This window comes from Eurypyga helias, unplaced genomic scaffold (genome assembly GCF_000690775.1).
Source record: "Eurypyga helias isolate BGI_N326 unplaced genomic scaffold, ASM69077v1 scaffold42739, whole genome shotgun sequence".
NCBI classification, from domain to species: Eukaryota; Metazoa; Chordata; class Aves; order Eurypygiformes; family Eurypygidae; genus Eurypyga; species Eurypyga helias.
In genome coordinates this window covers 38,892-54,259 of record NW_010273681.1, presented here as the reverse complement: position 1 = coordinate 54,259, position 15,368 = coordinate 38,892, and the positions used below count along the sequence as shown (strand labels likewise).

The 15,368-nt window shown below is 41.4% G+C and overlaps 1 protein-coding gene across 1 annotated transcript in view; it reads right to left on the bottom strand.

The window, feature by feature from the left end:
- Nucleotides 1–802: 802 nt before the first annotated feature.
- CAMK2D (calcium/calmodulin-dependent protein kinase II delta) overlaps nt 803–15,368 on the bottom strand; it is a gene marked incomplete at its 5' end in the record, with an annotated part of 53,430 nt that continues 38,864 nt past the window's right edge. Inside the window, 5 exons of the mRNA XM_010159535.1 lie at nt 803–1,137; nt 1,673–1,722; nt 6,053–6,281; nt 7,527–7,621; nt 8,721–8,796. Coding sequence (XP_010157837.1) covers nt 1,716–1,722; nt 6,053–6,281; nt 7,527–7,621; nt 8,721–8,796 — 407 coding nt within the window. The remainder of the gene's footprint in view (nt 1,138–1,672; nt 1,723–6,052; nt 6,282–7,526; nt 7,622–8,720; nt 8,797–15,368) is intronic.

Below are 15,368 nucleotides of genomic sequence, written 5' to 3'. Positions count from 1 at the left end.
CTCGGGCGGCCAAGGTGGTCGTGCTCGACGCCGTGCGCTGCGTGAGGCTTTGCAGAAACCCACAGCAGACTGGGGAGGGGTGGGGGGGAACGGATCTGCGGTCAAGTGTCTCGTTACAAAACTGGCGTATCCGTAACACGTCTCCAGAGAAGCAACAGCAGCAGCGTGAAGTGAGTAAACTCCTCATACTAAGCTTTTAAGGCCTAATATTTCTCGAGTATATTAACCACACAACTGGTCTATAGCTTGACCAAAATTTCTTATTTTTTAAAGCCTCCTTAAAAAAATTTACAGCACACCCTAAAAGCGATAAAAATCTATCTTCCTCTCTTCTTCCATTTTAATCCTCAAAAACTGCCCCTCAGTCATCACTTGGTTCCTTACAATTTGTAACTCTCCTTAATCATCCAAGAGAAATTTTCATGGAGCATAGGAAGGAAGCAAAGGTGAAGACTCCAAGGAAACAGGCCGCTGGCTCCCCAGAACACTGACAGTTAAAGCTGAAGTGACCGAGCCAGCGAACGATGAGACTTTCCAGTTTACACAGACTGATACACCAGGAAGGCTTCAGCTGGTACAAAGCCAGGATATTATCGCTTCCACATTTATCAGGGATTTCGTCCATCTACAGGCTGTAATGAAAACCTGTTTTACAGCAACGGAGCTGCCAGCGGAAATCCTAACCATTCCTACCAGAACCAAAGCAAAATCCTGGGACTTGGGGGGAAAAGGAGTCAAAAACCAGTTCTTAAAAAAAGAGGGTAAAATGTACTTTTTCTTTTTTTTTTCTATTTTTTTTTTAATAAACATTATAATTTTTAAAGTTGTCTCTCAAAACTTGGCATAAATGGAGACAGTGACAAATGTACTCTGTATCTACTGCTGTCCATCACGTATTTTTTTGTGTTTTATGCCTTGTTATTCTCTATTTGCAAGGAACATCACCTTCATCGAAATGTTAACAGTGTACAGATGGAATATACAGCGACATGGTGCATCACAAATGTGTCACATGGAGAACCTTCACAACTTCATGCACTCAGAAACATGCATGAAGAGAACGGGATGGCCAAGATGGTGATCAACCAGGTGCGTTGGGTACACGAAATGCAAGAGCGGCACCGCTGATATTTTTAGCTAGGAGGGAAGAGAAAAGAACAGACTGCCATTACTGAAATGACATCACCAGCAGATAACAATACATGCTCAAGTGTTAGCCAACACCGTTAACAAAAATCTTCTTCAGATCATTTAACACAGTAATGTGAAGAAAACCAAGGGAACAACAAAAGCCCACACGCCCAGGCTAAGCATTCTTTTATTTTTCAAACCACTTTGCGGACATTTTCTGGCTTTATAACATGCCAGAGAGGCTGTTAAAATAAAAAAGGAAACTGAGGCAGGAAGCCAAAGTGCCTTAACTGATTTCTTAAAGGAGGGAGGGCAGAATTCAGATGTCAGTCTCTGGGTTTAACTTCCTTCCTCAGCACGCACATCAGAGACACTGCCACGGACCGAGATGCTCATACAAAAACTGAACCAAGAACCAAGGACGAACCGGATGTCATTTACATGCAAGACATGCCAGAGCCGTATGCAGAGAGAAAATGAAAGAAAAGGACTGTGTAAGCAAGTAGTTAACTAACTTAGGGTACAACATCATTTGAATTACCGTAGCGTCTAGGGGCCGGAGTCATGACTGGGGTCCCGCTGTGCTAGGCGCTGTACAAACACAGAACAAACTCTTTACTGAAGTCTTCCTGCAGTTTTGTATTTATTCATGAAAGTGTAAGAAGGTGTAATGTGTGATAAGTGAGGGAACGTAAGCCTGGGAGCCTCAGGTCTGAATTTAAGTTTGGGAGTCAGTTTTAGGTCCAACAGCCTCCCGACTGCCTGCATCATGCAGAGCCACTCTCTACGTCTGTGCAGACACAGTTCTGCAGAAACACGTTAGCACAAGTTCTTCAGAACATGGAACACAGAGAAAAAAATCCGGCCATCAGCCCTAACACCCAGAGAGAAACGATGGGCAGGACTGAAACCAAGGTTTGTCTTGTCTGTCTCGCCACAAAACCTACAAATAAAATCTATCTATAAACTAAATCTACATTTTTGCTCATATTCTTTTTTCAAATAAATTATCTGCCATAAAGAAGCATTTCCACACACTTAAAGCTACCAAAGAACTCAGTTGTATCCTAGATTTATGCACACTTCTTACTGTGGCCCGGAAAACAAATAAGCTACTGTGCTGGCAGAAACCGATTTTGACATAATCTAGGATACTATGTCTGCAAAGCCAGATCACAGCTACAACTGCTTTTGCAAGTTCATTTGCTTTGAAATTCTTCTTCAGACATTAGGTATAAAGTAATTTTATATTATGGAAGTGCCATTTTTAACCACTGTGTATTAGTAATAATTAAATAAATTAAATATAATTAAATAAATTTCTTCTGTCGTTTTCCAAAATGGAGTTATTTGGTACACTGCTGCTCTGACAGGGAAAAATAAAGGTGATGTCCAAGGCAGTCTAACAGATGGTCAGGATCACAGAATCATGGAATGGTTTGGGTTGGAAGGGACCCTAAAGACCATCTAGTTCCAACCCCCCTGCCATGGGCAGGGACACCTTCCACTAGACCAGGTTGCTCAAAGCCTCATCCAGCCTGGCCTTGAACACTTCCAGGGATGGGGCATCCACAGCTTCTCTGGGCAACCTGTGCCAGTGCCTCACCACCCTCTCCAGGAAGAACTTCTTCCCAATGTCCAATCTAAACCTCCCCACTTTCAATTTAAACCCGTTACCCCTTGTCCTGTCACTACAGGCCCTTGTAAAAAGCCCCCCCCAGCTTCCTTGTAGCCCCTTCAGGCACTGGAAGGGGCTATAAGGTCTCCCCGGAGCCTTCTCTTCTCCAGGCTGAACAAGCCCAACTCTCTCAGCCTGTCCCCATAGCAGAGGGGCTCCAGCCCTCGGAGCATCTTCGTGGCCTCCTCTGGACTCGCTCCAACTGGTCTGTATCTTTCTTATGGACACAGAACTGTAGGTGGGGTCTCACCAGAGCAGAGCAGAGGGGCAGAATCACCTCGCTCAACCTGCTGGCCACGCTGCTCTGGATACAGCCCCGGACGTGGTTGGCTTTCTGGGCTGCCAGCGCACACTGCCGGCTCATGTCCAGGATGGGTTACAGAAGGTGAGTTCTGGCATGCTATTACATGGGAATCTACCAGTTAAATTGAGAAGATGAGGATTAAAGAAGGAATATGAAAAATGACTAAAAGAAAAATGGCAATGGTTGGGCTGAAAGGGGAACTGCCAGCCTAGAAGACACTCACTAGATTTGCCAATGGCCTGAGCACAAGCAGCAGGACCAATTCCACGTAGTATACTTACACTTAGGTGGAAGGCACTATAAATGCAAAGGAAAACAGGAGTATTGTGCAAGAAGAACCAAATAACCCTGAGGGCTGGGTAATCCAGAAATGTTACAGGTGATAATAGGAAGTACAAAGCTGCACACTCAGCAGAAGTTTCTATATACTCATCGTTTGGAAATGACAGTTGAGACACGGCCCTCTTAGATGATCTGCTGATGTGATGTGGATGACAAAGTGTAAAAAAGCATGCCAGGACATAGCAGGTGTGGCATTCTCAGCAGGGAAAAGAACGACATTGTGAAGTTAAATAAAGCCCTGACCGCAACTGTGTGCAGTATTTCAGAAGAACACAAGCTAATGAAAAGACAACCTCAAACCAAAAAAATACAGCAAAGAGCTATTAAGGTAGCCAGGAAAACAGTGGTCCTACCAAAAAAAAAAAGCCAACCGTGTTAGCATTGTTTATTTACCCTATGAAAATAGAAGGTGGGAAGTGATCTAATCGGGTTTCATATAAAACTGCTCATGGCTGCACACCCATCCCCAGTACAGGAGAACAATGACAAAATAAGAATAACCAAGGGTACATTAAATATGACTAAATTTAAGACTGGAAAGTAAGGTTTCTAACAATCAGACCCATGCTGTTTTTGAATGGTGATATGAACACGTCCACAAAACCCCTCTGAACTCAAGATGAGGGTTAGGTAAGGGGTTTCTGTGATATTGCTGCCAGTGCTGCAGAGTGGCTGCATATCTAGGGCTATGTAGAGATCTCAGAGCATCTCTCCTGAAGCCTCAGCCATGCCGCTACCCCTCCTCCGTGACCTTTTCCACTTGGATGCACTCCTGTAGTCCTGAAATCTCCTGTCTCACCCCACAGAGTCTGAACACCCACTGACACGGACACAACCTTGCCCTCTCCAATAAATTACCCCTCAGCTTCTTGTCCTTCCATCCTTAGCAGCCCAGAGATCCTTACCTTTACCAGAGAGCATGAGCAGCCGTAAAGAACTGTCATCCCACAAGTCCTAAATCCTGGCACTGCTTCCGAGGGGCAAATCACAGCTCTGAACGTACGCCTGCATTCCCCTGAGATGCGCAGTCTGAAGGGCCAGGAGTTGCTCTGTGGCAGCTCCTCCATGCCCTTTATATTCCAGAGAAACTACCTCTAGCTAGGGATCATAGGAGCAGCCCATGTCACAGGACCAGCAGCCCATCACACGTGTGCGCGTTACGTGAACTCAGTGCCGAGGCTCCTCGCACCTCAGAAAGCGGCAGCTGCGGAAGCGATTCAGTACGTCTCTATAAAGTATGACTGAAAGAATTATTACGGGGATTATTGGGCAAATTCTATAATCTTCCATAAAAATAATATAGCCTTTTTTGTTGCCTTCTGGTTTTGGTGTATGAGTGTCATAAAATACCTCTTCCCTTTAGGCTTCTTTCCTTTAAAATATGGTTAAGTTGAAAAAACCTGACATGCCCCCCGAAACAAAAAGCAAAAACCCTTCTCAAAAAACAGAAGGGGAAAAAGACCCCAAAGGAAGAGATTAAATAATAATTCTCTAGTCCAATCCATGTCATTCTGCCATAAAGAGTCACTGTCCAGGGTGCACAGGGACAAGGAAAACTGTTTCACCTGGGCCTTATGCTTTCTGGCTCTACACATACCCCAGTCAGGCCCCCTGACAAGACTCTCCTTTATGAAAACATCAAAAATCTACATAACGCTGCCACTTCAAAAAAATGTAACTACTCTTTCAATATTATCTGTTTAAACACTGGCAGTGCAGCTGGAATGTGAGAAACAAAGGACAACATGGTCCCTGCTCCCATTGGTTTCACATTTTTAAATAAAATAGAATTGTTATCATTAGGTAATTGAATTACTTTTTTCTTAAAAAAGAAAATAATTCCCACTGATTAATACTCCATTCTATCATGTTCCTTATTTTATCAAGTGTTATTGCATGTGGGAGAACAGACGCCCGAATGAACGGAAGAGGAAAGCAGTGATGGGAGAGGTCTGAGGCCTACCCACAGAGACGTCGTACCTACCAGACAGTGACAGTTCAGCGTTAAGCAACGAGAGCGTGGGAGGAGAGGTACGAGTGGTATAGGTACCTGTATGACTTAATTTACCAAGTGAGCATGTAAAATGGCTCAAAACCAACTTGTAGTGGACATAACTAGGCCTGAGTAAGCAGAGGTGGCTGGAAATCACAACAAATACTACTCAAACTTCTTTTTTTCAGAACAGTGATACTTCTTTTCCTTGAAACTTTTCAGTCAGCTCTAACAGCTCCATGTATCCTACTGCGCTTTCTTCCCCCTGCCCCAGGTTTTCCTGAAATTCTATTTCAGGTTTTCCAATCCTTTTCTGTGTGACTGGTTTCAAGCTCTATCTACATTTTTCTGCTCTTCAAGCTGTCAGTTCAGGGTGTGAGTTGGGTCAGTGGGGCAACACAGTTGGAAACAACAACAAAAAAAGCACGATTTAAAAAATATTTGCACCAAACTCTATGCACACTACTGAACATAATACACACTGCACAAATGAGCACAAGAAATTACGCTATCAAGAGGACAGTTTCATCGTTTTTAAGGCCAAAAGCAGCTATTAGACTATCTGGTATGACCTACGCAGCTTGTGGTCTGGATTGTTTCTTACTTGATAGGTACTGTTGGTGACCCTGAACGGTGAAAATGAACGTTCTGCCACTTCCCGTCGCGACGGTGCCAGACCCGCGTCTCCTCTGACTGCATAGTCTTTGGCATCCCACTTCCATCCATGTACTGTGTGAGCCGTATATATGCAATGCAAGCAGCATCGTCACCCACGAGGTGGACGTGAGGATTGAGGATAATGGTGTGGATTGGCTTATTACTTTTGGATAAAGCTAGGAAACAAACACACACACGCAGAGGGTTAATTACGTTTTCTCTATGTAAGCCAAAATAACTCACCTCACCCCGTTTTATAAAACAAATATCTCACGCTTAGCAGATATAAAGTAGTAATTATTGTTTACTGATAGTCACAACTGACAACTAGCTCCAGCACATTGCAGAAATGAGCACAGTCACAGCATAAAGTCTGTCTTCCCTGTTCCTATAAGGAAACCAAGCAAACGTTTGATATTACATACTATTTAATCCATGTACATACAAGAAGGGACCACCACATAGAGTTTTGCCAACACCTCAGTTTCACTGCTGTCTGTGATGTCTAATGACACTTGTACTTAATATTTTCACTTTAAATAATTCAGCTTTTAAGTGTCTCCTGTGACATATTTTATTAAGTGCTGCTATCTATGAAAACGAAAACGCAGTGGTAATTGAAGGAAACATTTTAAGGAAAGACATGGAAAATGCTGTTTTGGAGACAGAAGAGAATTCAGGAATATAATAATCCCATTTTATGCTTGGACACGGCTCAGAAATTACTAGATAAAATGATATCTTCATTTACAGTATTTTATTTCTTTTGGTGTCAAGTCTGCTATAAAATGCTTACCTACATCACATGATCCTCCAAAACTTTACTGAATCCACTCTGTGGGTAATTTTTCTTTCTTACAGCTGACATGATTGTAATGTATGTGTAGAGTGTATATACTGATGTGTTCATATGTGTGTATATACATACACACCGATAAGAAAACACCCAGCTGATCAGGTCCTCAGCTGTATAGACTGAGTGACAGCGATGTCTTCCCCAGTGCATCACATACTCCCTGCTGACTGTTAGCTGCAATCACTGTAATCACACAACTTAGGGACCCCTTTCTTCTAAGTATTCTCACAGCATGATTTTATCTTTTGCCCAATGGCAAAAAAAAAAAAAAGTTATGAGAATTACTTATCTGTGGTTTGTTTTGGTTTTCTTTTATACATGTTGACTTTCTCTGCCCAAATACCTGAACCTTTTCTTCGCTATCCAAGGTGCCCTATGATGTGTGAATGAGCGAGTGCAGCAGGGACAGAAAAACACACATAGCAGGACTCTGAATAAAATAAAAAATAATACCTGCTTTCCTTGCCCAAATCAATTAACTCCCAAACCAAAAAGCTAATTAGACTGCAGCAACACAATCACAAGGGCAGATGAAGATTCGCAGAGAAGAAAAAGAAGTATTTACCATTTTCAAAGTAAAACCGGTGAAAGTCCATCCCTTCTACTAGATTACCCAAAGCTTCGGGTTCAAAAGATGTAAGGCCTGGATCACAGATTTTTCTGTGGAAAACAGGAAATTCTGTAATGACCACATGCAATTACACAACTTTGGACAGATTACTTTCAAAATGTTTCCTTTATTCCCACCGGACATGTTACTTACCTGTGCCATCACACTGGAAAAGAACAGAACTTAAATGGGGAGAAGTAACGGACTTCAGGTTTTCACCTGAACCACTAAATCTGGCAGCTCACTTCAGGTGAACTAAACTTCATATAAGTCATCTTTTGACCAAAAAAAAAAGCTGCCAAAGAAGGCCCCACAGGTCAATGGTATTACACTGAGGAATTTTTAGTTGTGACTGAAAATTGGTTCTTGTGCAATCCAAAGGATATTTTTTATGCCTTGCACTATTATTTAAGCAAGATCTATTTTGTTTTTAAATGACAAAATTTAGATAAGAATTTGGAATGTTTCCATTTGACATTTGTACAACAAATGTTTTAATGTGATCATACTCAACAAAAGGTTAGTTCTGGCAAGTCTTTAAACAGGATGAGGGCATGTCAGTGTTGAACTGTGAGGACTGAGCTGCAAGAGGGTAGAATCCACCCAGAGAAACACGGGAGACCAAATAAAACGCTGAGTAGGGCTTTCCTCTACTTTTTAAACTTTGGTTTTGAGGTAGGAAGACAAGAGAAGCAGTGGTAGAACTGTGTCTTTGCAGAGAAAAGCTGAGAGGTAAATCTGTCCACTTTCCTCCAGCAAATTCTTGCACAGTGCTCAGTAGAGGCTGGTGGAACCTCAATTCCATGTGGGCTTTCACGCTCTGACGCACAAATGGGATTCTAGCTAACATCAATCTCTACATACAGTACAAAATTTCTGTTGAAATTGGGTTCCACTGTTTTCCGGATTCTGAATCACAAACGTGACTCTCCTTTTGTACACTAGCAGCTGCTCCTCTCAACTTGGCAACCAGACTCGCCTAAAGCTGGGGCAAAGCAGCACTGAACACGTGTTTCCTGGGGGCATCTGAGAATGAACCTCAACAGTACGCAAGTATAAACACACCCCCTCATATAATAATGTGCTTATTTACATATACAGTGTCAAAACCACCAACTCCCCTCACTCCCCCGAAACGAGAAAACTTACGTGTAAGCTTCAAAGTCCCCATTGTTGATGGCTTCAATCAACTGCTCAGTGACCTTGATAATCTCCTGCTTACGAGCTAGAGGGAGATACAAAGACAACTCTTGAAACGGAAGGTGAAGTGGAAGGCGAGAGCTGTCAGAAGAACAGCCGTAACAGAGGTATATTCTGTCGTTCCTCAGCTGGCGCAACGGCCGTTTGTCCTCCTTTTCTATGACCAAAGGGCATGACGTTATATTGCTGCTTTACACTGTTTTGGCTTCAGTGTACTCCTGTAGTCACGAGGAAATTAAACACGTGTCAAAATCAATCCACTCTCCTATCACGCTTCTAATCTTCTTTCCTTCACTGAGGATCTGCTGTTTAAAAAGCGAAACAAACCCAAACCCCAACTCTTAACTTCTCATTAAAGGAAACTGATTATTGGTTTACAAGCAAAGCTCTAATGTGACATATACACGTGGGGTCTTTACCTTTTAAGCGTCTAATTTTCAGGAATCTTTGTAACACTTGGTGTTGGCTTTGGCCACATGTGTACATTTAAGTAAAGAGGAATTTAAGCCCTAAGCCTATAATCAAGATTGTCTGGTGCAAAGCTCGCGGGTTACACAGGACACAGACCACAGGTCTAATTAAACACGGCGTCTTTCAGCTCTGGCTGCTGTGATTGTGCCTATCCCTTGCTCATAAAATGCTTAAGGCATCTATAGTACAGCAAACCTCAATTAGATCATTGGGTGATATTACAGTACACCTACTAACTAATAAATGCTAAATAGTAACAAAAGAATTAAAACCAAGGAGCAGAGTATGTATTTCTAGTAAGAATATTCAAACTCAAGCAGTGTTTGCAAACGCCTCAAAGGCAAAAATATGTGAAACAGTTTCTCCTTTATCTATGAGTCAAGAAATAAGCCCACAGTTCGGTATTTGTTAAATGTTGGTGGGAGTTATGCTAGAAGAGCGTTGAGTAAAGAAATTCCTGCACGGTGATATGGTTATTACTAACACCAGTCACTCCAGGGGGGCAAAGTCGGAGAGACTTTATCAAGATGGAAAAGCTGCCTTCAGTTTGAAAACTGACTTCTACTTTTAAAAACTCGTGTTTTGAGGAACAGAGGTTTAGATTTTTGCACTGTATAATGATTGCTGGATAAAGTTCAACCTTACACTGATGAAGTTCAACCAGAGTGGCACTGCTCTCAGGTACAGATTTCTGTGAGTTTAACGCTCAGCGGGTATGGGAGACAGATTTTACTGGTACATTTGCAAGGACTTAACTTATATTCAACTCCTAATCAAACCTTAGAAAATCAATTTGTAAAACCAAGTTTGAAGTAAAAAGCAATCCAAGCAACCAGGCTGTAGCAGCTCTCTTGTCCAAGCAACAGTTGTAATTCTCCTGCACACTCCTACACATGGACTAGATTATTAACATACTCACACACGCAAATACACTTGGAATGTTAAACCCCAAGTACTGAGAGAGCTCACATTCTTCTTCAAAAAGAAAATGCTGGGGAGCATAGGCAGAATGCCAGTCTCTAATGCTGTACTGCAAGAACTGGCATCGTGGTGTTTTCATTTTTTTATGCTCCACTATCTCTTTCAGTTGGTGCAAACCTGGTATATTTAGAGAAAAAGCACCAAAAAGAAACCAGCGAGGAAAGAAGTGATGGAGAAAAAAATTGATATAAAGGTCTAGTAAGGCTTTTTCTGAGTAATTCTAGGCCACTAGATAGTATGAATTGCCTTATTTTTCTCAAAGATTGTGGAAAGAACAAAAAATTTTAATGAAGAGCTGTTTTGACTGCAGATAAGCAATGGCTCCATTGTCTTACGTTTAAACACCACAGACCAAACTGTGGACGCTGTATGGCATTGTCAGCACGAGCCAAGTGGTAGGATGGTTGAGCAAGAAATAATGGTGCAGTGTTAGAAAAGGCTGGCAGAAAGAAATCCAGAACATGCAGAGTTCATGCAGTGAGGAAATCACAAGTTTTGCATGTTACATCTCATATACGTGTAACTAAACTGAAGTATTTCATTAAACAGCCTTAACACATTCCAATCAGAGACTAGGAAATTACAGACTATTAAATCAGACAGTGGAAAACGAGGTAAAAAGCTCTGATGAGCTGCTGCATAATCATGGGATTGTGTTATTGTGTAACTGTTAATATAAGCAATGAAAACGTCTACAAAGTACTGTAGTTTCCACACACGAGACTTAAAACTACATGGACACGTAATTTTACCTTCACTTGGCCAGAGACAACTGGCAACATCCCCTTTTTCTCTAACATCAGTCACTGCTTTTTGAAGTTTTACCATGAGAAGCCCCCGGTTAACTTAGGTGTTACACACACTCTGACAGGGAACAGCAAACAGCAGTGAATATCTGAATCTATTCTAATACACAACATTCCGTGATCCAAGGCCAGAGGTTAATGAAGGTGTTTTGTCTTGTTCAAATGAATGGTGTGCAACAGCTCGATTTAGTTGGATGGGAACCTGACTCACCAGCATCTGTTCGTGCCTTCAACAGTACAGTAACACCCTTAAACTCATACAGGAATGCAGATGAGAGAAGTTTCTCCCCGTGAATCTTTCAGATTTTGAGACTTGCTTTCAATCTCAGTAAGAATGGAAATTTTTGCGAAGGTACATTTAAATAAACTGTTTTGGTTCAATCAAAATGTTGCACTTCAATCACACCTTTGATGTGGTACTACATTACAAGATATAATTCATCATCAACCCCAGAAAGTAGGAATTGAACTGCATTGCCAAATTACTCTTTTCTCTGTTTTTTCTTCCAAAATGGAACTGCATGTTTTCATGAAGCTTTCTGATAGGAGTCACTTAATATTACAGAATACGGTTCCAGCAAAGATTCTCTGGGCAGTGCTAAGATCTAGTAGAGCTGTGTCTGCTGACTTGTCCACGGAATACAAACCACATCCATCAGGAAGCTCTGTGGGCCAGCAAAGTAAGTGAAGGAGATTAAGGCAGTATCACTGGCTCAAAACAATCCCCACCAACTCCAGCACTAGCGTCAGTTCTTCCACTAGTTGTGGAAAGACTTTGCAGTTCACAACATGGACCATCAGGAACAGAAAGACGTTGCCAAATCATCTGCCTTCCAACTCATTTCTCAATTTTTCTACAAAATTATGAACACCGCGTGAAACCGTGCATGAAAGGAACTGCACTACTCCTCCTTTGGAAGGAAAACTAGAAGTAGAAAATTAGATTTCTTTCTATGTAGTGATCTGATATACAATAACCTTTTCAGAAAGTGACCAAGGGCCAGAGACAGAAGCCGAGTAGAATTCAGAAGCTGGAGTTCCAGAAGTGATTTATCCTGTGTGCAAACCCCCACCAGGTTTTCAGCCCTTACTCATTTGAGAACAAGGGTGAACGTTACAAGAAGAAGATGGTCAAGAACAAGGCAGTATGAAATACTCGGTAACATCAGACACCAAAGAATAATTAAAAATCTCAGTAGCTGCTGTGATTTTACACAAACCTACTGATTGTTTTCTGGGGATCTTTTTTATCTTAGCATTTTATGCTTTCTGTGGCGGTGTGTGTGTGGGTGCAGGGAGACAGAGTACAAACATAGACCAAAAGTACTTCAGCCTATAAATACATTGTCTAGGAAGCAGATGCTGAGCCTGGGAGGAAGGAAGGGAAAGGAGACAGGGAAGAACTGGGACACACACGCAGAAAGCTGGAAGGAGACTGGAAGGCGGCGAGAAGGAAAATGCAGCCATGGCTTGGTGGCCATGTGAATCAAGTCAAATGCTGGTGCTTTCCCTCAGCACACAGGAAGAAACAGGGAGGGCACTGAAGATGAACTAAGGTGAAATGGATATTGGTAGGAACGAGGTCCTGTTGTTGCAGACAACTCTGAACAGAAATAACTGGCACTTATTAAAGTGGTAAGAAAATTACCAAAATTTCCTTATACATTTGATGGACTCCATGTAACATATGGATATATGCTCTTGTTGGTATATGCTCTTCCAAACCTCCAATCCCTACTGCCGTCTAAATACATGTTACAAACTACACAAGGACTATAAGCCAACACAGGAGGCATTAGCGAACGGGCATCTGGCCAGTTCCCATCTGCCAGATAACTGTCGCTTACAATCACCATTTTCATTTGATTCTTTGGGGTTTTTTTTCAATTCAATAGTAAACTTTGCTAGGATTGAATTCTAGGAGAATTATGTTTGATGTACAGTGGCAATTATTTGCTATCACACTTTTTATTTGATGTGCAGTAAGAACTCGCCAAATAACATACTTAGCTTTGGTTAAAGCCGGCCAGAGATCCATAGGCCCTCTCACAGCACGATGAGGTGATGGGAATGAGCCCAAAAGAGCAGTTTCTTTGGCATTATAAGCTACGTGTATGACGGCTGCCTTATCCTCTCCCTTCAAAATATCAGCACGCGGTCAGAGCGCAAGGGATGTATTTGGTCCTCTGGCATGTAAGTGTGTGTCTGATAAATGGCAAAAATACTCTAAGATACAGGAGGAAACCTCAAAAATCGTAATGGGCTTCTGATAAACCTGGTTGAGCTACTTTTTCTAAGAGGTAAGAGCCAATTGAAAAATTAAAGCCTAACCCATCTAGACTGTCTTAGAATATGACAGTGGCTTTCTATGGCATAAAATTACATAATCAGTAGAAGAAAGGCCTACTTACCAAAAATACACGTGGTGTTTTTAAAACAAGTGAGGTGTGAGGTAAGAACATTGTTAAAAGAAGTCAAAGGTGCCGAGCCATTTTCTTGACAAACTAATAATGGAAAAGACTGCAGGTAGTATCGCAGAAAGCTACCATAAAACAGCAAACTTCTGAGAAAAGATGGTAGCTTTTACATCCTTGGCTCAGAATACAGGTGAAGTAAATCCATTACAGAAAAGACCATGGAGCTACTCTCTAAATATAACCTTCACCCCTGTAGGGACAGTGAGTTAAGGTAAGCAGAGAACAGCAGTTCAAAGAAATACAACCCCTGCTTTGGCAAGTGAGTAGGTATATAACTAATACCAAGACAGTTCAATCAAAAATATTATGAAGAGCTGCAAGACGACTGAATAAGAAAAGAACAAAACAGAACATTTTCTAACACTGGCTAAAATTATTTCTGCAGCACTGCTGCAGAACATATGTTAACTTTAAATGAGTTACTAACCTCTAGCTATATTCCACTACCTTTTTTCCATGCCAAGCTACAGGGCGGGGATAATATTTCATAATTAAAGAACACCATTAACACTAATATCTAAAGAACACAAAATAAGAACACCATTTACTCAAAAAGCGTTTAACACTTTAAATGTCTTAAAACCTAAGGTGCAGTCTCACAGCTGGTGAAATAAAGTATCACAGGGGAAAAAAAAAAGTACAAAATAACAGCAAAGCCTGTTTTTCTAGGAGTGAACTACAGGGCTTTTCTTCCCTTCCTGTAGCTCCAAGCAACTTTTGTAAACTCATTCTACAAAAATCTCACAGAAACGATGGATATTGTGGTGTTTCAACTGCAGAGAGAAGGCGCAGATAAAAATGAGCTGTAGATTTGTGAAAAAGAAGCCTTCAGAAATACGCATACCCAAACCTTTATGTTTTGTGAAACACAAACCGAATCCTTGCTCCCTGACGGACCGCCACATTACCCATGGTTTTTTCAAAGCTGACACCACTATACTTGCTTTGAAAAGAATAATTTGGAACACCTTATGCTCCATTCAGATACTGGAGTATCTTTGTACCGTGATCATACTCTAGATGATTGACTATATCATTATTATAACAGAATGGTTATTAACTACCCCCACTGATCTTACCAAAGTAGGAATACACTTTTGCTATTGTTCTTTGACATATTTCGTTTAACACAAAATAGCCCTAGGAATAGTCATCATACTAGCGAAGTGTAAAACCAGTATTTTTGGTTTTTCAGAAAACAGCTTATCAAGTAAGCTCAGTGCCAAGAGCACTTACAACAGGGCCTGTGAAATCCACAGTGAAGACAAATCGGTCCCACCTTTTGAGTAACACCCAAATCCGGCAGCTGCATCCCCCTTGCGACTGTTTGCTTTGAAACGATAGCGATGAAATCCCTGCTAAGCAGTGAAGCACCCTGCCAGAAGAATGAGGTAGCCGGTTTCTAGATTAGCACATGAACTTGAAGGTGATTAAAGTGATTCTGCTTCTTACTTGCTCACATGTTGTTTCTCAAGGAAATAGAACTTGAAACTTTTTGACTCAGTACACTTAATTACAAATCTTGGTACGCATCAGACTGAATTAATCTCACAACATTTTGGACATGTATAAGTACAGACAAGTGAGTCTGTTGTCTCAACTCCCTTCCCTTAGAGTCAATGGAGAGAAATAAGCACTTTCAGGGCACAATTCATCATATCCTAAAATAGATGCTTAAGACAAGCGTGACTCATCTGACCTATTTGCGTTGACTAAAGGGAGTCTAGACAACCAGCTCAAATATAGAGATATATATTGTGGAGGATGTCTAAATCTCGTCAGAGAAATCCTACTCATTCTGCTATAATTTTAAACCAGGACAGTCCTTATCAAGGTGACATTGGTCTGCTAAAATTGAATTG